Source organism: Mauremys reevesii, linkage group 5 (assembly GCF_016161935.1).
Source record: "Mauremys reevesii isolate NIE-2019 linkage group 5, ASM1616193v1, whole genome shotgun sequence".
In the NCBI taxonomy this organism is placed as follows: domain Eukaryota; kingdom Metazoa; phylum Chordata; order Testudines; family Geoemydidae; genus Mauremys; species Mauremys reevesii.
In genome coordinates, this window is record NC_052627.1 from 50769486 (window position 1) to 50796749 (window position 27264).

A 27264-nucleotide genomic window follows, 5' to 3' on the forward strand; every position below is an offset into this window, starting at 1 on the left:
CCAGGGCTGCCCAAGTAGATCAGGCAGTCCCTGGGCCAGTCGTCCCAGCCGCTGCTGGGGCAGTTTGGGTGCGGACAGGGGTTAAGAGCTGGGGATTGCGGTACGGAGTGGCGCTTACCTGTGGGGGGAGGGGCTCCCTGAAAGCGGCTGGCATGTCCCTCTAGCTCCTAGGCAGAGGGGCCAGGGGGCTCTGCGTGCTGTCCCGGCCTGGAGGCACCGGCCCCGCTGTTCCCATCCAATGAGAGCTGTGCAGCCAGAGCTTGTGGCGGGGGCAAGGAGCCCCCTGGCCTTCCCTCCCCAGAGCTGCAGGAGCTGGATAGGGAGCCTGCCAACTTTGCCAACCCCCCAACCTCCCCCCCCCCCCGCAAGCACTAGCAGGGGTCCCGGACCACGTGGCCACCACCCACCTCCCTCCCAGCACCAGCGGGGGTCCCGGGCCTTACCCCACCCCACAGCACCTGAAGCACCCCCAGACCACCCCCCAAGCCCAAGTTTTAGTCAGGTCCCAGACCATGATTTTTTTTTTTTTTTTACTGACGTGACCTGTCCATGACATTTACTAAAAATACCTGAGACTAAAACATAGCCTTAGTCATAACTGATGCCATTTGCAATTGCTATACTGGAGAAAGAGAAGTTAGTGGGATTGTGTAAACTCTGAAATAATGTAAAATGATGATTTGGCCAAACAAAAATGTCAGGGTTTTGTTTTTTTTCCCCCCAGGAAATATTGGTAGTTCTGCACAGCTCTGATGACCACGCTTTCCCAGAACAATATTGCCTGTGTTTAGGAAGGGTATATATCTGGGCTCCTTGATCATGGGGCAGAACTCAAAGACAAGGGAAATTTGAGTCCTCTCTAGGGTGTCAAATACTCGGAATAGCCCAAAAATACACATAAACAAGTTAAAAACTCTTAAATCATACATGAGCAGTTGATCTGTTCTCAGACTCTCAGCTTTGCATAGCTGAAACCTCTTTACCTGCTCATTTGATATGGAGACCAAGTGAAGTAATTGGATATGCAGTATAAACTGGGCCATTTCTACTCAGGTTACATAGTAATAATACAGTTCAATACACTTATAAAGTGTAATTTATCCCCAAGAATACACACATGCACACAGACCGCTATGCACTGTGTGTGTATATAGCACTCTCTCGCTCTCTGATTGTGCTAGAATTGAAACTGCATGTAATATAGGCCTTTTGGCCCTGCAAAGTCTGCAGCCAAGGGACCTATGATTTGGGGGAAACACAAACGTGAAGGAGATGCTCAGCTTTCATTTAAGAAGAAAAAGTATGTTTCTAGCCCTCCTCCTTGCAAAGATCAACTTGGAATACACAAATTGACATAAAATGAATGCTAAGTTTGAAAGGAAGGGGCAGCTGGGCTCCACTTCTGTAAGCAGGAGACTGGAGCAGAGCCAGGGAAGAATCTAAAGATTATCCCCCATAGAATCACTTTTTATGTATAATGAATTAGTTAAGTTTGGGGTGTACTCCCAAAGAATTGTCTCACTAACCCTCACTAAAATCCTTAGGCTGGCCCTATGCACAGAAGTTTGATAATTGTGGGCAGTAATTGATTACGATGGTAGACACAAGTAATTTGCTTCCAAAGTGTGCCCAAAATTGCTAAGGTTAGGTATGACTACAGAGGGTACTGTGTGTCTAGCATGCTCTTTGGAGCTATAAAATAATAAATAAATAAATAAATAAATAAAGGAATTTTAAAATTGATACATTGTCCAGGAGCTCAGTTTTAACTCTCATCTGAAATATGGCAACTGCAGCAGCACAGTGCTCCCTAACACAATATAGGAACACAGTTTTAGTACTGCTCTAAAGGGAACTACCTCACTTTCTGAACCATTAACATAATTGTGGACTTTTCTGGGAATGTTCCCATCCAAATACTAATCCGGCCCAACCCTTATCATCTTGTAAATCTTGCTTGCTGAGAAGATCAGGGGGCAAGATGGTAAGGCTACAGAACAAAATCTCTCTTATTACTAACACATAGTTCCATGATGCTTCCTACTATTTTATTCCCATCTGAGATGATAAAGATAACTTGGGTGAGCCAGAGAGCTGCAAAGAGCAGTCTTATCACTCTGCATAATCAGCCATGGTGGCACACAGAGAAAAGAGACATAGAAGTAGGTGAGAAGGACAAGAGATAGGGTAGCTGACTTGCAGTTTGACTTAGGCTGTATCAAACCCTTGAAAGGAAACAGAGACTCCAATCTGGATGGGGAACTTTGTACACAACCATACTACTACTACTAATAATAATAATAATTAAATACACTAGATAATTCTGCTCATAGAAGAGTCACAGTCAGACTTTCAGATCCCTGGATATATGTGCACTCTCTGATATAACACACAACACATCATCACAGGAAAGTAAATACTAAACCCCATCCATCAGTGTTTCCCTTTACATCTCTGTTGGTCATTGTGACACTGCAGTCTATATGGTTTTATAAAAATATGCTAATGAGTGAATATAATGTAACTGGAATATGCTTCATGCAAAAGGTCTCTTGTACGGTATCATTACAAAGCTTATAATCTACTGAGTGTGGTCATCCTATTTGTATAAATGTATCACTCTTGTATCTGAAACTAGAAATATGAAATATAACTCTGAGGGCCTATTGTAATTATGCAAAGTGCCGGCCATTAATGGTGGTTTGAAATCTTGATGACTCCCATTAACCAGGACAATTGTCTGCAGATGGGTCTGTTTTACCTGTAAGTCTTCCTGTATACGTGTGTGCTGGCAAGTGGGCAATGAAGTCTTGCAGTGACATGTGATCATGTCACCTGAACTGGAATCTATCTTTAACCTGGTGTCTTTCCATTGAGAAGGAGGGGGTGGGAACCCAGAGAGGGACAAAGAATTCCCACCTTATGCAAAAGATAAATAAAGGGGTGGAAGAGAACATAGGAGGGAGAGGAGCCATCATGAAGAATCCCCTAGCTACCACCTGAGCTGGAACAAGAGTTGTATCAGAGGAAAGAATTGTGCCCAGGAAGGTGTCCAGTCTGAGGAAAAAACTTACTGAAGCATCTCTGAGGGTGAGCTTATCTGTGTTTAGTTTCATTAGACATAGATTTGAGCATTTTATTTTATTTTGCTTGGTGACTTACCTTGTTCTGTCTATTACTACTTGGAACCACTTAAATCCTACTTTCTGTATTTAATAAAATCACTTTTTACTTATTAATTAACTCAGAGTATGTATTAATGCCTGGGGGAGCAAACAACTGTGCATCTCTCTCTATCAGTGTTATAGAAGGTGAACAATTTATGAGTTTACCCTGCATAAGGTTTATACAGGGTAAAATGGATTTATTTAGACCCCATTGGGAGTTGGGCATCTGAGTGTTAAAGACAGGAACACTTCTGTGAGCTGTTTTCAGGTAAACCTGCAGCTTTGGAGCAAATAATTCAGACCCTGGGTCTATGTTGGAGCAGATGGGAGGGTTTGGCTCAGCAAGACAGAGTGATGGGGTCCCAAGCTGGCAGGGAAGGCAGGAGCAGAGGTAGTCTTGGCACATCAGATGGCAGCTCCCAAGGGGGGTTCTATGATTCAACCCGTCACAGTCATATTTACAAGACTTTCTCCAGGAATCTCTAGTTTCAGTGAGGCAGTAACTCATCCTACCCGCTCTGCACAAACTCTCTTTTGGTCACCATAGCAACAATTTGCTGTTGACTCCAAACTCCCCTCAGGGCGTCATTATTTCAGGATAACTCCACCCTCCTGCCATGCAGCTTCTTTGCTTAATTACTTCATGAAATCCTGGCTTATCAGACAGATTTTCAATTAAATTAAAAGTAATAAAAATACTATTTTAAATTCTTCACTCTTTGTGCTGGAATTACGCGTACTTAACAAAACACTTTAATGGAGTCACCCCATAATGTTCCTTCTGTTTCAGTGACCTTGAAGTTCTTGAACCTCTGTCTTACCCTTATCTTTTCCTGAAATATTTTAGGCAGATGTAATTATAAAAAAAAGTAATTAACCTCAAAAACTCAAGCCCTTAATTCAATTACTCATATGGTTTCTGCATAATTAAAATAGAAGCAAATGTGGTCAGATATTGATTTTTTTTAATACTGGTGGGAAAACACTTCTATGAATAACTTGTTTCTTTATATATAATCTTCCTATCTAAAGAAAAAGTCATCTGATTCAATTACCTGTGCAAAACAAAAGTATCTTCCTGTGTGACTTTTTACACTGTTTTGTCTGAAGTGCTTTTTCATTCCTTTTATATTGATTCAAATATATGTGCTGCCCAAATTAAAAAGAGCACTGTTCCTAAGGTTCAGCAATAAACACAACACTAATGTAGGTCCTACCTATGTGCCAGCTGAATAATAGAAAAAAAGACTAGGAGGTGCTGTTCCTATTGTGTGTGTTAGTGCTATGAATTCATACCTGCACTGCTCTGAACCCACTGCGATAAGAGATGGTTGGGTTCAGAGCTTACTGAAATACTGGCTAGACCTGGGCAGAAAACGGTTTTCCTGTTCAAAACACTTTTTGAGATATCAAAAAATTTCCTGTACCATATTGAAAGGCTTCAGTTTTGTCCCAAAGTTTTTCACCATGAAAAATGAGCTTGAGAGAATCTCCCCAGAAAAGCCTGTTGATTAGGGAACTCACCTCTGATGAGGTGCACTGCTTGCATCCGAAGAAGTGGGTATTCACCCACGAAAGCTCATGCTGCAAAACGTCTGTTAGTCTATAAGGTGCCACAGGATTCTTTGCTCCACCTCTGATGAGGCTTCAAGTCCCTGCTCTGTCCTGACTGCCAGGCTGCCAGGGACGCCCAGGGGGTGGGGGGGCAAGTGGGGCAATTTGCCCCGGGCCCCTCAGGGACCCCCACAAGAGTTTTTCAGGGACCCTGGAGCGAGATCCTTCACTTGCTCGAGGCCTCGGGCCCACGGAGCTTCTTCCACTCTGGGACCTGCCGCCAAAGTGCCCCGAAGACCCACGGCAGAGGGTCCTTCCTCCCCAGGACCCGCCGCAGAAGACCCCAGGCCCCCTAAATCCTCTGGTTGGCCCTGCAGGGTACTGGGTATTCAGGATGGGTCTCTCTCAATCTCTCCTCTTGCAGCTGTTCCAGTTTGTGTAATTAATTAAATATTCAGTGGACCAGAGAAAGGGCAGGAGTGGGATCAGGGCTGCGACAGGGAGATCGAGCACGGGGTGTGGGGGGGTTCAGGGGTGCAGGCTCTGGGCAGTGCTTACCTCAAGCAGCTCCCAGAAGCAGCAGCATGTCTGGCTCCCATGCCGAGGAACGCCACATTTTGCCCTGTCCACAGGCACCATCCCTGCAGCTCCCATTGGCCATGGTTCCTGGCCAATGGGAGCTGCCGGGATGGCGCTTGAGGCAGCGTCAGCGTGCAGAGCGGAGCCCTCTGGCTACATACTGGAGCCGGAGGCGGATATGCCACTGCTTCCGGAAGCCGCGTAGCCCCTGACACTGCTCCCTGGTTGGAGCACCAGAGCAAGGCGAGCCCCAGTCCCCTCTCACCAGCAGGAGCTTGAGGGCCAGATTAAAACGGCTGGCAAGCCGGATGTGGCCCACGGGCCATAGTTTGCCCACCACTTCTATAGTCTGATGGTTAGGGCACTTACCCAGGACTTGAACCTGCATCTCCCATATCCCCATGATAATAAGTAGACCTGAAGAACAGCTCTGTGTGAGCTCAAAACTTGTCTCACTCACCAACAGCAGCTGGTCCAATAAAAGATATTACCTCTCCCACCTTGTCTCCCCAATATCCTGGGACCGACATGGCTACAACATCACGGCATATAATTAATATTTAATGATTTATACAATGTGAAACAGTTCCAACAGGAGCAACTGAGAGACCCACCCCAGAATGCACAGTAATTCTGCAATGGTTCACATCAAGGCACTACCTATTCAATGTCTGACTTATTTTAATTATTTTCTACTTTAACATCACCTTCACCCTTCTCCAAAGCTTAAATTTGATACTTACTGATGCCAACAGCTGTAATAAGCTTAATTGCTAGGTCTGGAATTTCACATTGGATAAAAAATGGTTCCAAAATATAGCGTCCAAATGCCAAGGATATCACTGCTGTGGCAGCAGGGCTAAGGTAAACAGAAAGAAAGAAAGAAAGAATCAAGAAATGATGGTTAATCTACACCTGTGGATAAACAATGTTCACATAGGATTATCTTCATTATCACAAAACTGAATTCAGTTTAACTGTGGTGTGTCCTCCGTAACTATGTAAAACCACAGTGTCTGAATATAGTGGAGGTTCCCAGGAGTACATAATCACTTATGCTTTGCTCAGATGCTACTGAACTATCATCATCACTTTTATCAACATGGACTGACTTATGACTTACCTGTTGTAGCACAGTCAGAAATGACATGCACTGGAGATTTATGAATACAGTCTTTATTCATTCCCTTTAAATCAAATAGGATCAAGTACCAGATAACTGGTATTTAAATCCAACTTTATAGAAGTTTATGTGGATAGAATTTTATTTTTGCATGCATCTCATTTTTCACAAGAGAATTTCAAAGTTCAGAATTCTGCTTTATTCAGATAAGCATCCTAAAAATATCCAGCACTTATACCAAAGTCCCAGCTTATTTAATCAGGATGAAGCTGTGACGCTAAATTGTAATTGTAAATAGGCTTCTGTGAATCATTTCTGCTTCTTGTCCTTGTCAAAAGTTTCAGGTCCTTTTCAATATGGGGAATATTCCTTAAAGACAGTGAGAGAGCACTTATTGCACAATGAAATGTACAGAAAGAAAGTACATATTACAGAGATGGGTGAGGTGATTTCAAGAGCAGGAGATAGCTCACATCAATATATGCATGACCAGCTTAATAAAGGATATGCCTCCTTTTCTTTTTAAGACAAGGGAGAAAGTTAGCCAGAGGCCTTAGCATTAACCCAGATATTGACATCAGTTTGCCCTGTTACTCTAGGTCAGACGTAGTCATGTTGCCTACATAGTGGTGTTCCAGGAATTCTGTTTCCGGAAATATTATTTCTACCTGCTCAGACAGCTCTTTGTGCTTCCATCATCTAGTTACAAACAATAAGGAGCTAAGGGCCAGGGATACTTTTGATCTGATTCCCCTGGAGTAAGGCCCAGCCCATACAGATTAATATTATAGTATTTTTACTTCCACTTGTGGTCAAAACCAGGAAGTGCAACAGTGCTTGCAAATTCCAACAGAACAAAAAGTTAAGTCCACTTTTTATTCAAAGTTTAGTAACGGTCTGGTTCAGTCTGGAGGATAGATGAAAGTTTAGGTAATTCTGTATTTAAACTTGTTCAATAATCCTTACCAGAGTATCTTTACAAAAACACCTTATAGAATATAGCAATGGTGAAACGATCAGAAATTAAACAAGACTGTATTGAAATTGCTCTAAAAATCTCTAGAATTTAAATAGAGAATAATAGTCTGTCTATGGGATTTAAACCATCCTTTAGAATGTAATAGCTAATATCCATGCCATAAAATTTTATGAGACAATTTAAAAATTCTATTGAGAGGTTATTATTGTGTGTTAAATTCCACAAGGGAGCTGCATCTCTGAAAAATATTTTCTTAATGTTGTGACTCAGCCACTATATCATAGATTGTGTTGGATCAGACTGGGGCAAGCAAACATTAAAACTATCTTGTTAACAAAGGTTCTGTGTTGGTTAAGGGAGGTTGCTGCTTGCACACATTTACCACTCGCGCACTTACCCTCATACATGGGGGTTTAAAGGCTTAGCAGACACTCAGGGCCTGATTCTCTTCTCATTTACATGTAACTATATTAACTTCAACTGAGTTACTTCTAATTTACACAGGAGTAAGTGGGAGGAGAATCAAGCACCCCCCAGAGTTTAGTTTGCATCAGGTTGTTTGTACTGCTACAGATCAACCATCAGACCAGATCTTTTGAGTATCCACACACAACTTCCTTCTTCAGTTCCAGTGCCCTCTTCCAGAACCTTACCTAATCTTTTTTTTACAAAGACCTCTTTTTAATTCTCTTAAAGTGAGCGTGATGGTTAGCTGCACCACTACAATTGTTACACTCCTGCTTTTCCTAAATTGTGCCTGCAATAAATGCTGTGGCTTAATGAGCATTTATATGCTCTCATTTTTCTGTGGATTACGCTAACAGCTGCAGTCCACAAATAAGAGAGCAGAGGGTCAAAGTAACAATACACTTTGCATTGTATTGCAAATGTGAAGAAAAGCTAGCAAAGTACATACACCTTGTGCACGTCTCTTGCTTTCAGTAATAGGTAGAAAGAGAATGTATCCCTTGCAAACAAAGGATAGTAGCTGACTATGTGCAGCTAGAAGTAGGAAAATTACCACCAGCGCATCCCATAGCTCTAACTAGGTTGCAGTATGCCATTGTCCAACCTATGGTTTAAGCCCTGTTAGCAACCACCTGACATGGTTTTATAACACAGGTCTAACATGGTTCTCAGGGTGAGGAGAGGAAGAGAAAATATCACTGAATGCACTGGTTAGAGAAAGTGCATGTGAAAGTCACATTTAAACATAACTGTTGCTAGCACAGTTTAATCTATATCATACAGAATTGAAATGTCCCTTGGATTTTAATACTGTGGCTGACATGATATATGGGAGCAGGAAATGTTTATTCTTTATTGTGGCTGCTCCACTAGTCTGTGGTTTTCATAATCCTGCAGTCTTTCATAGGAAAAAGGACACAGCTAAGGAAAGTGTGTGTAACTTTTCTGACTCCTTAGAAGTCACTGCTTAGAACACAAAGTACATATTGGTGGCTAGTTCTTTCCACAGTAACAACCAATTAGTTCGCAGCCATAGGAGTCAGAACTAAAACTCTACACAGAATTTCAGCAATGTAGTTCTGATAACTACAAGTTATAACAAGTACGCCCCCATAGTTATTTCTCAGAATTACTGATTCACGGATGGTTTGACTTTATTCTCATGCACAGTTTATATTTATTTGGGTGTGGGACAGGCTATGATGATAATGAATGTTCTCGTGACGTCATCAGGATGTTGACACATTTTAAACAAACTTTGGATTCAGAGTGACTTTGCATTATTATTGCGTTTAACCAAATTAGTGTGTGCTAGAATTTGGATCCTTGCCCATTTTTATGTAAGTCTGGCAGTGAGAGCAAATAAAGCATGTGCACTGTGATTAGCTTGCTGCATGAGAGGAAGTGAGTCTTACTAAGGCCAGGCGGATTTGAAATGACCTGCGTTTATTTTATGTAGGTGAATTGTCATAACAATATAGATAGCACGAGCTCCTCACAGAAATAGTTCAAATGGATTTCAAGGGACTAACTTTCTATAATCAATTTGAATATGATAACTGATATCCATAAAAATTGTGGGTGTTGGATTGATATAAAGACACTTATATTTATTATACCTTAAGGCTCCAACAGCGTATACACCTGTAGCATAAGACACAAAACAACACAATAAGGCAGATTCTTGGCCCAAGTTAAGTACTTACGGACTTAAAGCTGCTTTACATTGGCAGCTGGGGATTCTCCTATTTTAGAGTAATATCTGAGTGGTGTAAAGCTGCCATAGCCAGCTCTAAATTTCCCACACCTTCACAGAGGGGAAAATGTAGGGGCATGAGGAGAGCACATGGTTCTCTGGCGAGCCATGGCCAGCTGGACAGTACTCTAGTGATATGTCTGCATCACAGGGTAAGCCCAGGGTTCAAACTCAGGCTCAGGCATAACCCCCCTTCCTTCTACACACAAATCATGCTGACCCAGGGCTTGGACTCAGGGTCTCAGGATACCACAGGGGTGGAACATCCAAGCCTGAGTCAAGCTGGGATCCAGGGTTTAAACTCTATTGCTTTGCATTGTAGATGGTACCCCACTGGACTCATGTTCTAGGGGTCCATCAAAAATATCCCACAGTTCCAAGGGGTGACAACCTTTGTCCTCTGAACAGTCAAGTTTGGTGAACAGTAAAGTTTTCCCAAACTGCACCATGAACAAAGGGCTAGAGTGGCCACATTTTGAGAGGGTAATTAGACTCGGGTTTGCAAAATGCTGTTTAGATGTTGAAGCTCCATGTTGGGACAATTCCTCTCCTGGGGTTACAAATGACTGTAGATGTTCAACCCCTAGGTTATCAAAACCAGGGTCTGCTAACTCAAATTCCGATAACCCTGGATTATATTGCAGTGTAGACATACCCGGGATACTATTCTTGTCTCTATTGAGGGAAGTCGAAAGATAGTTTAGAGCTACCTTTGCATTCCTCTTCAACTATTCCAAGCCAGAGTTCACTTCCACAAATCTAAGTAGGCAGCCAACACATGACACACTGCAGATTCAAAAGGTAGGTCCTTTAGAGTATTTTTAAATATGATGTGCGGGTATCAGCACTACTACTGACATGGGTAAGCATTGCAGGCTTTGCAGAAGAATTGAAATCAAGTAGCTGAATTTTTATGAAAACCAGTTCACTTTAAATCATTTTTCTTAAAAATATCTTGAAATAGCTATCAAATCGTCAGTGCTGGCAAACGAAATAGAACCAGTAAGTGTCCTGCAGCAGAAATACTAAAAAAACAAAACAAAACAAAAAAAACCACAGCTGGAAGATCAAAATCCATTTGATTATTTCTGTCCCCTTCTTATCTGAGGTTTCTCTTTGTATTTGAAACAGCACTGGCAGTGGACAGAGAAGGTAAATAGAACCCTCAGCACACTTACCGTATTATAAGCAGTTCCACCCAGACTCTAACAAAAGCCGGTAATGGGCCAAACGCCTCCAGGATGTAAGTGTAGTGGCCACCGGATTTCTTGATACATGTTCCCAGTTCAGCATAGCACAGTGCACCTATAGAAATGTATTTAAAATTGAAATGTTGTATCATAAGACATAACCAATAATGTTTTTTCAAAACTTTTGTGATACATGAGCATTAGGAACAGACTAAACAATAGAGCAAGTTATTCACTAAATAATTATTTCTGACCAGTTTGACATATTTCTTCAAATAAGTTATTTGTAAATACATTTTTCATTAGTTCAATCAGCCCTGTAAGTGGCCAAATTTGTGTGTAATTTATTCAATTACATTTTTCTGTAACCCACTGAATAGGTAATTTGTTAATACAGTTTCTCATTACTCAACCAGCTCTACCAAACAGATCGATGAAAATGCTGTGTCATGCTAGTTTAGAATCATAGAATATCAGGGTTGGAAGGGACCTCAGGAGGTCATCTAGTCCAACCCCTTGCTCAAAGCAGGTTGTCTGGCTACCCACCAAACAATGACAAAAGCTTTGTCTACACTTGGAGAGGGATGCGTGATTCCCAGCTCAAGGAGACATACTCGTACTAGGTCTCATCGCGTTAGCACACTAAAAACAGAGTATAGCCATGGCAGCACAAGCAACAGGAGGGAACGGGATCTTTGACAATGAGCCCCTCCCAACATTCATTCTGCTGTGGCTACATTTGGTTGTTAGCATTCTAGCTAGTACATCTCTTAGGAATCCCTTCACAGCATCTCTTGGGAATACCCAAAGCCCTGTCACTAGGAAATATCATTGGTTTAGTCTCTGCTGAGATTACAAGGGCCTGGAAACTGTACTACACGTTCACTGCTAGTTCTGAGGCACATTGATGGAGCAATGTCAGGAAGTGTGCACTGTTGACTCAGAACTTCACTCTCTAGGACTAGCAATGTGTTGTGTACTAGCACCACCCCCACTCTTCAAATCAGGTTGTTCGGTGCTTGCACATTACTGCATTTGTTCCTAGCTCTGGGAAGCTTCATGGGTTTCTGTATTGCCAGATGACTTCACATTTCCCTAGTAAGAGGAATCTTTCATTCTTCAATATGTTTACACTAGATCAAATAAAAAGAAAACCAGTGTTGTGTTATTACTTTAGGAGGTCTTGTCAAGCAAAAGTCATTTGGTCCACTGTGGAGGGACTGTACAGCACAGGATGACCCTCAGAAAGCTCCCTGAGGCTGCCACATGCACAATACGCATCCTCAGCCTTTATGGAGCATTCAGCAGCATGCTAGATCAACAACATGGACCTGCATTAAATATTCTTAGCCATGTACCATCCCTCCAGTTTTTGTGTCTGCTGGGGTGTTTAAGAGGCCATCACACATTTACAAAGCCAATAGATTCTCAGCTCCATTTATGGACAGCATCAGTCAAGGAGAGATTTACCAGCACTAACAAATGCAGCCAACCTGTTCATTAGTGTGTGCACAGTGTTTGAGCAGCCTTTGGGAATCAATGATAAAGTGATATGGTGTCTAGTGTTATGATCAATACAATATATGCAGTTATCAATTATGTGTTCCCTAATTAATTTATGTCACTGTAATTATAAGATAAAAGCACATTTGTCAAAAAACCAACATACAGCATCTTAAATGTCCAGGGTTATGCAGAGACATGCATACATTTGCTATAGCTATTGCAATACAAAAATCACCAAATAATACATAATTTTAGAGATGGATTTGTAATTCAAAGGACTTCTATTTTGTTCTTATTCTGACAGCAGCCCATTAAAGCATACGTTTTAATGAATATCAGGCATATCTCATTTCTTTGGTAAATAAAGTTGGGTAAACTTTATTTGAGATTATTCAGGGTACCTGATAATCTATTTAGAGTCACGTTTAACAAACCCATTGGCAGATTTTCTCTTGCAAAGCGCACCTGGAGAGATACAATATAGAATCAGTCTGAGGTAACTACTGTAATGTTGCAATACATGTTTCACAGAGACCCTCAGTGACCAAATAAGTGAACTTTGCATACGATTTTACCACAGCATGTAGTGTAGAAGGAACCTCAATAACTTATTACACTTTTAATTACTTGCTCATATAACACATACCTAAATTAAAGTGTATAGTGCTATGTTGAGGCAAGTTCTATCTCTAGTTTAATCTAAAGTCCAGCGCCTCCTAACTAGGCTCCAAGTTATGTGTCAGCTCTCACTTCACTTGTGGAGGAGGATTTCAGTCTAAGGCAGAACCTCCAAAGTTCCACAGTAGATTTTTGTTGTGCATGGCACTCTGGCATCAAAATAATATGTTTAGCTTCTAATTAAAATTGATCCTAACTTTCTTAAACTGTACGTTTAGCTAGGGCCTTATGTTCCTTCTTAACAGCTGATGCCTCTTTTAAGCCCACAGCCAGTTTACATGGGGTGACATTTACATAGTCTTAAGCAGATGTTACTCGGTGCTTGCCCTCAAGACCACCTGCCAGAGAACAAGTAGTCTGTCAGAAAATATATGGCAGTAGTCAAAACCCTCAGTAAGTGTTAGCTGCTAAGTTCCATAACTTTTTGTGACATGGTCTTTCATAGTGATATTGTGAATTGATGAATAAGGTGAAAAAAACAGTAACAAAGTTTTCTCTCACTCACTCTCTTGCCAATAAAAATTTTGTCCAGCAGAAGCTACTCAATTCAGAGCTTAATCCAGTCAGTGGGGAGCTGGATCAAGCTGTCTATACATTTCACAGGTGTTCAGATTGATTGGTCCATATCCCCAACTGCCAACACCTTGCAAGCATGCTGTAAACGAACCATTACAACTAGAACAAAAAGTCATAAATAAAACATAGTATACTTCCCTCTCCTCTTACTTTAGGGATTCATAAGAAACATTATTTGGTCTTATAATATTTATAAAAAGGTACAGCAGGGTTTTGTGTCACAATGATTGTGAAAGAGATAATGCCGAATGCATAGTACTGTACCATTTACAGACACTATCAAATAACAAAAAATATCTGTAGCCTTATTGGTTCTCACATATCAGATTGGTCTTTGATATCCAATAGCAGGGGGGGAAATCCACCCATTACCCCCAAGGATCAATTATAAAGTTTCACCAACTTACCAAACAGTGAGAGGATACCACACACTGTCCAGAGAATCAAGGACATTCCCACACTTCCTGTGTTCTGTAGGATCCCTTTGGGAGAGATGAAGATTCCTGCTCCAATGATAGTGCCAATTATAATGGAAACCCCTCTCAAAAAAGTTACTTTCTTCTTCAGCACCACTTTTTCTTCTTGAGCTGGCTCTTTACTGTCCAGAGAGGGCAACCTGCCAATCGATTGCCCCTGAAAAGAGCTTCCATTAGAGATTGTGGAGAGAGCAGGTTTCCTAAACATGCTACAGTGCCACCAACACACTCAAGACAAACAAAATAAAAAACTTTCTGGCAAGCACTCAAAGTTTCTTTCCCTCAATCTTGGTGCTATTTTTCTTATTGCTCTCACTCTCTTTCTCTGCCCTTTGTTACCTTTCAAGCTGCTCCTGCACACAGGTATAACACTCTGAAGTGTATTTTAATATTCACTGCTGTATAAATACTACTTAGTAACACCTGTCCTTTCACGTTGTTAGCTGGTGCTGCCCTCTCATTGGAAACCAGCTCAGCTTCCGCATGGACTTGTATTTAAGCTCCTGTCATACCAAATTAGTCTGCTGAATGATGATGCAAATTCTCCAGGTTTGCATCAGCCATAAGAAAAGTCTCTGGCATTACTCAGCATTTTCAAATGGTAACAGCATGTTGCACAACTGATTTGAGCTTCTTAGGAAGAACAAAGCTCTCACTTGAAAGGAAGTTTAACCAATCAGAAGGTAGTATATTTCTGTCAGCACACTCCCATATATTTAAAGGAACTCGTAGTGAGACAAACAAGCCTGATTTAAAACACAAAGATCTTTAGCCAGAAAGAAAAAAAAATCAAACAGGATGTGTCACCTTTGGTTCTATTCCAATTTTTTTTTCAAAAGTCTTTTAAACTAATATAGGTTTTATGGGTTTAAACTTTTCTTTTTTAGTTGGTTGGTTTCTCCCAAATCTATCCCTTATCTGGATATTTACATAAAGACTACATACCTTTACATAGAGACTACATATAAAATGTTTGCTACATTATGTTGCCTAGCAACAGCCAAATCAGACTAGTGAAAAATCTAGGTTATTTCCACAGTAATTCTCACATGTACAGAGTTTCTGGGATATTTGTAAATAATGCACAATTGAAAATACCTCTTCAAGTCAGGTAAGCACTCTTGCTAATATTTACAGCTAATTCTTTTAAGAGATGATAGAATATCAACATTTCAAAGTACTGAATCGTCATGTCACAATGTCTCAAACCAGAAACACCATCTGATTGTCATGTCACAATAGTGCAGGCATGGCCAAACTGCGGCTCATGAGCCGCATGCATCTCTTTTACAGTTAAAGTGTGGCTCACAGAGTCCCTCACCCCCAAGCAATTCCCCCATTTTCCACCTAGTAGACTGACTGAGTGTGGGGAGCTCGGGGCTTCTGCCCTGCAGGGAGGGTTGCAGCTCTCAAACTTCTGAAGACTATTTTATGCAGCTTGGCGGGTCAGTAAATTTGGCCTCTCCTGCAGTAGCACCTTCCTGAGTGGATTAACTAATCTGTACTTAGATTTCTTGCTAACTCAGCTGTTACTTGATTTCAAACTGAAACATGAAAAGTTAAATAAAAAAGAAGCTTTCATAAAAAAAAATCAATAGTCCCTGAGCACTTATAACCTCATCACGGGACAGCCTGTACAGTATATGCCAAAGGAAAAAATTCCTATGTAGCATAACTACTGCAGCTGCTCATGGCTTTGGGGTCAATCAGCATAATGAGAAGTAATTATTGCCTTGCATGTTCCCTTTACAGTTATTGCTTAATTAGCTCAGAATAGGGGGGGAAAGATATTAGCTAAGCATTTTGTCATTTCAGAAGAAGGCACTGAGCTCTAAGCACAACTTCTGTGTTTTTAAGTATCTTGGAAACGGTAAATATTAGAGTATCATAGCAGTGCAGTAGTAAAAGCTGAGTCAATGCTTTTAAAACCCCATATTTTCAGGGGTTATAACTTGTCTATAATAATTTGCACTGTGATAAAACTAGGCATAAAAAGCCTGACTGCTTTTAATCTACAGAGGAACAAACACAAATAGTTTTTAGCGTTTGGATATATATTTGTACTGCTATAATATTTTTTAAAGGCTTATTTCTTCCTCCATACCCTTCCCCGTGTTGAACAGCAGCTCATTTGATTTCTCCTCTGGTTCATACTTCTCTTCAGTGCACCATTGGATCAGGCCCCAGAAGACAGCGTAATGTTTCTTTGTCCACAGAGTACTGCATGCCACTCACATATGACCTAAAGGAATTGCTACAGAATAATTCAAGATGGTCCCTCTTCTTGTCATACCTGCGATCCTCCCAGCACCTGAAGTGAATGACCTGACCCACAAACCAAGCCAGGTCAAAGCATTAGCCACAAATCTGTGCTGGTCTGATGAATTTAAAATGAGTTTTAAAAGGCTGTGTACTGAACAATCACAAGTAGAGCTGGTCAGGAAATTTTTGAGAAAATGGTTTTCAGTCAGAACCTGTCAATGGGCCAAAACTAAAACTTTTCCAGGGAATATGGAATTTGACAACTTTTGTCAAAAATTGGTTTCTCAGTCCAGGAAGGAATTTCTGATCAAAACAAGAGAGATAGAAAGAGCACCCTGGAAGAACAAGGAGTAATGGTCTCAAGTTGCAGTGGAGGAGGTTTAGGTTGGATATTAGGAAAAACTTTTTCACTCAGAGAGTGGTGAAGCACTGGAAGGGGTTACCTAGGGAGGTGGTGGAATCTCCTTCCTTACAGGTTTTTAAGGTCAGGCTTGACAAAGCCCTGGCTGGGATGATTTAGTTGGGAATTGGTCCTGCTTTGAGCAGGGGGTTGGACTAGATGACCTCCTGGAGTCCCTTCCAACCCTGATATTCTGTGATTTTATGATTCTATAGCTAATAGCCTGATGATTAAGACAGTCACCTCAGATGTGGAAGACCTAGTCTCCAGTCCTTGCTCTGTCAGAGTCAAACAAAGGGCAACATTTATTTGATCCTGGGCTCTTCTAGCCAGTAGGAAGCTAGCAACTAACACTGACTCCAGCAGTTCACAGAGTCCTGCTGTGGGGGTCGGCAGACGTAGTCTTTGCACTACCCTGATATAGAGCCCATGTTGAAGGCTGATTTAAGTTATAGTGGTTGTCAGTAGCCCCAAAAGAGCAATAGACGCATTCTGGTCATAGAAGAGCCTGAAGCAGACGATACCTGGAAGGCTGAGCCTCTCGAGGGACTAAAGCTCCTGTTCGGATGGAATAAGCCCTGAGACTTTTACTGACTATGGATTTCTGGGTGGTGAGACAATGGTTACTTGCTTTCAGTTTGCCCTTTGTACATGCCAACCCCCACCCAGTGGTTGAATCCTTGCAGCGACTGGTCCAGAAGTGGCTTTGCAAAATAGACGTGTGTTAGATGCTATGAATGCTGAAATAGGCGGGGCTTGTGCTCGCATTGGGGAAAAATGTTGTTTTTATGTTAATCACTCTGGCTTAATTGAAAAGGATTTACAAGCTATTAAGAATGCTGCTGTTGTATTTCATGCTGTATCTCTTGATCACACCTTTAGTTTTGAGGACCTCCTCCCAGATCTTGGGTCTTGGTTCACTGGCCTTTTCCGTACAATTGTTAAATGGATTGTTTTCTGTCTATTCTTCCTATGTGTTAGTTGGATAATGATTCAATGTGCAAAATGTCTGTGTAATACTGTAACCTCACGTACACGGTACCATGAACTTTGTAACTAATGTTTCTTTTGCTGCCAGAGGCAGAAAGACCTCCTGCTTTAAGACAGTTTTTCCTTACCAGATAATGGTGTTACGGGGTTTAGTAACCACCAATGAAGTGTTAACACGGCATGGTCTTTGTCTGAAAGTGTATAAAAAGCTTGTGAAACTTGTGTGCAGTAGAGTCTTCTGTATCTATTAGAGAACTCTCCTTTCTTCTGCAGAATAAAGCATTTTTCCTTATCCCTGTCAGGCTGTTATTGGCTCTCAGCTAGGCAGACCCGATATTTCGGTAACATATTTAATCTTTTGTACTGGCCTAGTGGGTGGGGGAAAGCTGTAGATGTGATATATCTTAATTTTAGTTAGGCTTTTGACTCAGTCCCACATGATATTCACATAAGCAAACTAACAAAATATGATCTAGATGAAATTAATATAAGGTCAGTGCAAAATTAGTTGAAAGATCAGACCCAAAGAGCATAGTTCCCTGTCATACTGGGAGGGCATATCTAGTGGAGTCCTGCAGGGGTCAGTCCTGGGTCGATACTGTTCAATATTTTCATTAATTACTTGGATAATGGAGTGGAGCGTATGCTTATAAAATGTGCAGATGACACCAAGCTGGAAGAGGTTTCAAGCACTTTGTAGGACAGGATTAGAATTCAAAATGACCTTGACAAATTAGAGAATTGGTCTGAGATCAAGATGAAGTTCAATACAAATAAGTGCAAAATACTTCACTTAGGAAGGAAAAAATCAAATGCACAATTGCAAAATGTGGAATAACTGGCTGGATGATAATACTGAAGAAAAGAATCCGGGGTTGTAGTGGATCACAACATGAATATGAATCAACACTGTGATGCAGTTGCAAAAAAGGCTAATATTATTCTGGGGTGGATTAACAGGAGTGTTATAAGTAAGACAGGGAGGGTAATTGTCCTGATCTATTCAGAAGGAGTGCTCAGAGGGAGTACTATGCTCAATTCTGGGCATAGCGCTATAGGAAAGATATGGACAAATTGGAAAGAGTCAAAATTATAAAAGGTTAAGAAAACCTGACCTATGAGGAAAGATTAAAAAAACTGAGCATATTTAGTCTTGAGAAAAGACGACCAAGGGGGGACCTGATAACAGTCATCAGATGTTAAGGATTGTCATAAAGAGGCTGATGATCAATTGTTCTCTATGTCCACTGAAGGTAGGACAAGCAGAAACCATCTTAATCTGCAGTGAGATTTAGGTTAAATATTAGGAAAGATTTTCTAACTATAGGAATAGTTAAACTCTGGAATAGACTTCCAAGGGAGGTTGTGGAATCCCTGTCACTGGAGATTTTTAAGAACAGACTAGACAAACACCCGCCAGCAATGGTGTGGGTGTACTTGGTCCTGCTTCAGAAGGTCCACTCCAGCCCTACATTTCTATGATTCTCTTGTCTCCTTCCCTGTAATCTCTGATTAACATTTGCTGTTTAGGAGAGAATACACAATCAATTATTATGCTCTTGGCTTAACATTTTTCCACTTATTTGTCTTGCTTATCTTGCATTTGCTTCAAGGGAGATTGTGACTTGTAATATGTGCACATGCAAAGAAGTGAGTTTTAGACCCTTCCTTAAACCCTCCCTGGGCTGAGAATTACTTCCTTCTGTGATGCTCCAGGGGTAATACAGCAATGTGCCATCCCTCAACATAGGCTATAGCCTATGAGTTTGGGACACAATCTAGTCCTTTGACTAATTTTCAGTTTCATTGTTAGACAGCATAGTTAGATGATAAAAATTCTCCTACGTACAGGTAAGAGTAAACATCACAGGAGTCCTTTTTAATGCTTGAATAAAGTCCTCTGACAACCCAACTATTGAAGCTCATAAGTATTTCATCTAGTACATGTCACACTTCTTCAAGAATATCTGAAAATCCTGAAATGGGAATAAAAGACTACTGTTGGACCCCATTTTTTCTGGAAGTTTGAATGCAGCAAACGTCCTTTTCTAAATGTCTGTGCCATTTACAGTACTCACATTGGGAGCTATTACATGCCCTGCTTCTCACTGCTGTCCGTTATAAAAAGGAAAGAAAATCAGCAAAATGTAGGAACAATTCTTCTTCTCAATTCAAACTCTGAGTACTTAAAGCTATTGCCTTCATCCACTTTGGCAAACATTTGTTAGTCCTTTTTTGCAATTTTTCTGCCATCTGAGCCTATTTTCAAGGATGGTGTCCCTAGCCTCTGTTTGCCAGAAGCTGATAATGGGCAACAGAGGATGGATCACTTGATGATTACCTGTTCTGTTCATTCCCTCTGGGCCACCTGGCACTGGCCACTGTCGGAAGACAGGATACTGGGCTAGATGGATTTTTTGTCTGACCCAGTATGGCCATTCTTATGTTCTTATGACAGCAGAAAACAGTGACAGGCACATTACTACTGCCTGTTAGCTCACATTGCTCACCAAATTTATCCTGATTCAGATGCAGCCACCAGGAGCATCTTCCGCTGACAGTTTTCATTTGAACTGTTCTAAGTGAACCAAGGATTATGGCATCACTGCACAAACACAACACTATATGCAGCCACATTTCCCAGGGAGCTCATCTCTTCAGACTACATATGATTTACATTGCTTATCACTCAAAACATTCACACAACCCCTTAATACATACAGGGATTTTTGTTTATTTGTTTGGTTTTTAGTTTTGTTCTTTTAAGGCAGGATCTTCTTCATTAAGTTGCTGAAATTCTTTTGCAGCAATGGAACATTCTTCCAAAAGAGAGATTCTGAAAATAAGAGTTTCCCCCGAGTGGCAATGGGAAACATGCACCAGCATTTTCATGTTTTCCAGCAGTTTATTCCAAATGTCATATAAATTGCACATCCAAAAGTTTTAATATATAAACTAGACCAACAACATAAAGTAGTTTCCTTCTGAACCTTACCACTAACATTGAAATATTTATAAATATATCTATTTCTATTCTTTTTCTATGAGTTCTTAATCAACAGAAGGCCTGGCAAATCTTATATGCACTTTTGGCTACAATCTGTGGATTTTGAAGATGACTAAATTAGAGTCCAATGTGGTCAGTCCTTCATGCATTGAGCTCCTATTGACTTCAACAGGCCTTCATAAACAGAAAGATTGCATGATTTGTACCATGCATTGTCACTTCAAACTTCAGAGGATAGTCTGTTTAAACCTGCTTTGCAGATGTACTTGCAAATCATAGAATCATAGAATCTCAGGGTTGCCTGTCCTCCCCTCTGCAACTTGAGACCATTACTCCTTGTTCTGTCAGCTAAATGAGGCTATATGAATCACAGGGTTCAAAAATAATGGCACACTAATAACTACACTTAAGATAAACATTTACATGAATGAAACAAGGCACATACAGCAAAATAAATGACCTAAAATTCAAGTCTGGACCTGTGTTTTCCCTCTGCATACCTATGAAAGGCAGGAAATCTGCCTAATTCCTAGGTGTAGTAGGCACATCTTGTCCCTTCTGCTAGGTGATTTGTGTAACATTTTATTGCATCAAGTAAACCAAAGAGTCACTAGCCCAGCCATTGCTCAACACTGCAATTGTTATCAATATCATTCATACCTAAAAGGGAAGCTGAGCAAGATTGAAAAGGCAGGGAAATCCCCTATCTCTTCAACATTGGCAGTGTGTGGATGGCTAAGGAAATTTTGTTTAACAGAAGATTTTTGTGTATAACTTAGAGATGTTGTAGGTTTAGATATAGTCCTCTGGGGACATGATTTCAAAAATCAGAATAGGCAGGGCCCAATGCCTAAAAAAATTATTGAATCATTGTTTCATACTTTGTCACACTTGATAATGTTGGCACTGAAATAGACTAGGCAAATGTGGGCAGACAAATTTTCTGCTGCTTTTGTCTCTCTGACTAGAACAAGTTTTTAACTTACATAGGAACAAAATTCTGAAAATCTGAGTCTTCAATGGGAGATGAGTGTGAATGGCACCTCTCAGGAGGTGCACAGCACCTCAAAAGATCAGACCCTTCATTTTTTTTTTAAATGAAAACTTAAAATTTGTCCACAAGCTGTTAGAGTTGTGGACAGACTCTAGCGCAAGAGAATCTGTTCTGTGTCCAAAACACTATGGGTATAGCCAGGGCCGATGAGGGGGGGAAGCCGGTACAAATTACCGCGGCCTGGCAGTCCAGAAGAGGGACCAGGGCCTGGCTTTGTCGACCCTGTTTAGCTGGTCCGCCCTTGCTGGGGGACCTGAAAAAAAATTTTCACCGGGGCCCGAACCTGCTCTCGGCAGTCCTCGGTATAGCTACACTGCAATTAAAAGCTGTGGCTGGCCAGTGCCAGTTGACTCAGGTTTGCAGGGCTCAGGCTAACGGGTTGTTTAATTGCAGTGTACACATTCGGGTTTGGGCTGGAGCCTGGACTCTAGGACCCTGCGAGGAGGGAGGATACAAACATGTGACGAAATAAGTTCCTATTTAAGTACAACTTCTCCAGATTTAACTTTGGCAAAAATTTTAAAAGACAATAATATCTAATTTTTTATACTAACAAGACAGCAAAATAATTAAGAGAAGAAATAACATTTCAAATATTACTGAATATATTTTAAATATTCAATCTAAGTAACAATGCTTCAAACAATATTTATATCCAACCAGCAAACAGAAATCTAACTCAAAGAAGCCTGGACACCCAAGCTGGGCCCAGGGCCGCCCAGAGGATTCAGGGAGCCTGGGGCAAAGCAGGGGAGATGTGGCGCTTGTACTCATCCGGTGGTGATCAGGGTCTTCGGTGGCATTTCAGCGGTGGGGGGCCCTTCAGTTGCTCCACGTCTGTGGCAGCACTGAAGGGCCCCCCGCTGCCAAAATGCCGCCAAAGACCTGGAGAGACTGAAGAGCACCCCACCACTGAAATGCCGCCGAAGACCCAGACCGCTGCCGGGCCAGGGCTTGTGGGGCCCCTGTGGGGCCCGGGGCAAATTGCCTCACTTGCCCCCCCTGTGTGGCCCTGGCTGGGCCACACAAAATTAGTCAACACTTCTTTAAATATGGCTTCATGTGACATGTCAAAGGTTCCAGAGAAAGTCATTGGCAGAACCAGGATTAGCACTCAGAAGTTCCTGATTTCTAGTTCAGTAAGCCTGGTAATTTAATAACTTTTCTGTTTGCTTTCATTGTTCTTTCAGTAAAGAAAAAATAAGGACTTTCGGATCACAGGCCAATTTATGTAATCAGATATAACCATGGGACATACCTACTTTACCCTCTATTTGACTTGTCCTGTAAAAACACAGGATCCGTGTAAAATATATTATGGTTCAAATTCATCCCTGAAGTAATCCAATTGAAGTAACTGGAGAACAGTTACTAATACTTATCCACCTCATAGTCATGCTGGGAGGTTTAATTCATTCACTTTCTCAATTCACTCACTTGTTATTAAAAAAATCTGTTAAAAATCTGGTTCCTGTGAAAAGGGGACTTGTAGGAAGTTAAGCAAATCCTGAATTAACTGAGTCTCTAAGAAGGGCAGCTATATAGATAATTGCTCTGGATCAAAAGATGGCCATTTCCTTTCTTCCCATTCCTCATTACAAATGTTAAGAAAAAGATACCATTATTTCCCATAAAATCTATCCACCACCTACTATACGTAAGTTAGGACAAATATAACAGGCTTGTTCTCCCTTTCTACATCACCCCTCTGGCTGGGTTACATTCTTAAAAAGCAGAAAACCGCACTGACATCTCAGAAACCTGGGAATAAAACTTTTGTAATAGAAATGATAATTTATTTAACTGGCATCCTCCTTAATGCTTTCTTCTCACACCTCTCTCATTGTCCAAGTGAGGCTTCTCAACACTCAGTTCTGTTTTGGTTCGACATAGCTCCTGTCTGCAGACCATGCGAGTATCAGTTCAAGGTTATGGCATCGTGCAAGATGCATGCACAATAAGGTCAGTCTCCAGTCAATGTACTGCTCACTGATCTTGTTTGAAAGACCTTCAAGTATGAGATTGGCTGCTCTCTAGTATGCCCCTGTATCAGTGGGGGTAAATCTAGCCCAATAGCTTTGATTTCTCAGCCTTAAGCAGGTACATCCAAATATTACATATTCTAAAGCAAGACTGGTATACAAAATAAACATCAAGCTATTTAAAGAAGCAAAATAACTTTCACCCATAAACAGAATGTGTGTGTGTGTGTGTATAAGAGAGAAAGAATATTTACTGTGACTGATTTGACTTCTAACTAACATGACAGGTCAAGTCAATTTATTTCAAAAACCTGTTCTTCAGAGTTTTAAATAAAACTGAGTAAGAATAAAACCTAATCTAGTATTCTCTCAGTTTGCCAGTCAGGTTATGCAGTTGTGGGCTTTTATTTATTTTAAATACAAGAAATTGGTATAAATATTCATGTGAACAGAAGTATACAGGCTCAGATGAGATATCATATTAGTAGTTTGAAGGTATTTTAATAGTAATTCAAATCCATTTATTTCAACAAATCTGAACAAAACAAATTTTCCTCAAAATGTTTTGGGTTTTCATTAAAAAAAAATAAACCTCAAAAATTCTAGATGGAAACAAAAAAATTTTCACAAAAAAATCATTTTGTCATAAAGCAGGGTTCTGGTGAAAAAATATTTCAGTAGGAAAGTTCTGACCAGCTAATTACGATTTCTTCATTCTGCATTCATTTGAAATGTCCAACATTATGTCTTTAGGTAATTGGGTAAGTCACTGAAACCTCGTTATCTGCTGGGCAGTTTGACAGTTGAGAGAAAGTGAAATATTAACTCCATTTCTTAGGAAAAGAATTATTTACAGATTATTTAAAGCAGTGAATGCTTCTTTACCCATATATTTTTCAAGCATTGTCTGGGAGTATAAACTATACAACTCCAACTGAAACCGATCCTGCTTTAAGTCAGGTTGGCATAACTCCATTGATTTTCTGATTTCCCTCAGTGTGATTGAGTGAAGAATTGGACTATTGACTTTATTTAAATCCATTGAAATATTTGAAAAATTAAGTAACATAGGAGTTATCCTGCAAAGTACTGAGCACTACTTGGGTGATTCCGAATAGCCTGGACTCCTATTTAGAAGAGCAGAGTGGTGTGAGGCTGCTCATCACTTCATAGGTTCAACAGGAAACAGTGGGTTGTTTCTTTTTAAATGGAAAGATCTCTTTCTTCTCCTCTGAATACTAATTCTTCACTCAAGCACTGTAGTAATTTAACTAATTTAACTAAAATAGTCAAACTATTTAAAGCATGCCCAATAGATACTGCAGCCAGGTAAAAGAGAGAGTTTTTGATAGGCTGTCCTCTTCCCTTGCTAATTTATGTAAAATGAATAACAAAATGAAATAAAATGCAAAATATGGAAAGGTCAAAGTAGTAGAGAGCTTAACTCTATTTAACAGGATGCATTTGGCATTAACATTCTAATACCTATTCTCATGATAAAGGCTTTACTGAACACAAGGCAGGGCACAATATGAATCTGACCTCCTGCCAATGACTCTGTCAAGAGCTAAGAAATGAGAAATGATGCTGTGCTGGAAGCAGAAATGCAAACTGGAATAACCTACATAAAAATCTGATTGTACAGTTAGCATGGTTATATACAGCAGCTTAACTTTAAGTAACAGAGAGGGTTAGAACACCCAAGCTGACCAATGCGTCTGGGAGGGTGTGCAGTGATGAGACTGAGTATCTCAGGGTATTAATAACAGGATAAAAAGCCTAGTGCATTTCAGACTTCTAGTATGGAGATGAGAAATGGCCTTTTCCAGCATGATGGACACCACCACCTGATGGCTCTGAAAGGCAAAATATATCACTAAAAACTTTGGCCCAGATACCCCCCGTGGCATGGCTACTTTTTATTGAATCACTGGCAGATACTGGGCCACCCTCTGATAGCTGAAGAGCTGGCATAGTGGCTCCTGAGCCTGTCCCACTCAATGTGATGATCTACAGGGTCAAGCAATCCCTGGCTGCCCTATTGGCTACTTAATGCTGTTGGCAGCTATCTTTCTTTTTAAATTCTTAGACCACACCCTGTCACCCTGGTATCTGAGCACCTCTGTGGTATCTGAAGAGGTACAAATTGATGCAACCCTTAGGCTGCTTTAAATTACACTGGGGAACAGGTCCAGCTCACAGACCATCTACACTACCCGCCAGATCGGCGGGTAGTGATCGATTTATTGGGGATCTAGTGTAGACATGATAAAATTGATCCCCAATCACTCTGCCGTCGACTCCGGAACTCCACCGCGGCACAGGGGAGCGGCAGCAGTCGACTCGCCGCCATCCTCATGGTAAATCGTCCTTAGGTAAATTAACCTAAGATACTCTGACTTCAGCTATGCTATTCGCGTAGCTAAAGTTGCGTATGTTAGGTCGACTCCCCTCCCCCCCCGCAGTGTAGACTTAGCCTTGGACTGGGGAGCACAAAGGTGGCCTAAAGTCACCTTTCCACCTTCCCCTCCTGAGCTGTCCTGTGCATACCTCAGCTGTAGCCAAGGATTTGAACTTTTATTTTGAAAAAAATGTTTCACTGTGTATTCTTGCTGAAAAGTGCTTCTTAAATTTCAAACTTTATTTGCCAGACTGAACTAAATAGTTGCAGGTTTCCTTTTAACCTAGTGAAATTATGTAATGTTACACCTCATCATATGTATGTGATACTAAGTTTTGAATTTACTGTAACGATTAGTCAACTGTAATATGAAGAAACAAAATGCAAAAGTTGAGATACTCTTGATTTTCAGCTATGGAATTGCTTTTGCGCACTTTGATAGTCTCCTTTAATAAACTATGTACACAATAGCTGCACTGGCCCACTGCAATCAAAGTAATATAAAACATCATTATCAAAATAGAGATCCAGCCAGCTCAAGTATGTAGCCATGTTGAACCAAAGGAATTGGCACAAAGGAAAACCTGATTACTTTCAGCTAGTCTACCAACATAAGATCAATTAGGATGTGGGGTGGATTTTAAATACAAAAATGAGAGAACATAGGAAAACATCTAAATATGTAGATGTATGAGCCTGTTGAAACAAAATAGACTTGAATTTTGCCTCCAAAGCCGAGATCCAGGGCTGCTGATGGAGCTTCTTTGCTTATTAGTATTATTATTTGGTGTCACCAAATTTATCTAAGATTGCAGAGGTGACTGGAAAACTTTTTTAAGCATCCTCCCCACCAGCAGGTGCATCTCCACCCTTTGTGTTTCTGGTGTAAATCACTTGGGCTCGGTGCTTGGACACAAGTTTGATCAAACCTTTGCTGAGCAGTTCTTGGAGGGCAGCCCTTGCTAAAGATCCTCGAATCTTCAACCTTTCAGAGACTACAGCTGGTGTGATGAGCTTGTAGTTGGGCACTTCTTTGCACAGTTTATCATAAGTAGCCTTATCAAACAAAACAAGGTTGTTCAGCTTGTCTCTTACCATTGTGCTCAGCACTTTATG

At 40.8% G+C, this 27264-nt stretch overlaps 1 protein-coding gene across 1 annotated transcript in view; it reads right to left on the reverse strand.

The window, feature by feature from the left end:
• SLC7A11 (solute carrier family 7 member 11) overlaps positions 1 to 14519 on the reverse strand; it is a 75107-nt gene extending 60588 nt beyond the window's left edge. The window contains exons 1-3 of the mRNA XM_039540630.1: positions 13984 to 14519; positions 10805 to 10931; positions 6044 to 6159 (exon numbers count right to left, since the gene is read on the reverse strand). Coding sequence (XP_039396564.1) covers positions 6044 to 6159; positions 10805 to 10931; positions 13984 to 14260 — 520 coding nt within the window. The 5' untranslated portion in view covers positions 14261 to 14519. The remainder of the gene's footprint in view (positions 1 to 6043; positions 6160 to 10804; positions 10932 to 13983) is intronic.
• Positions 14520 to 27264: the final 12745 nt, after the last annotated feature.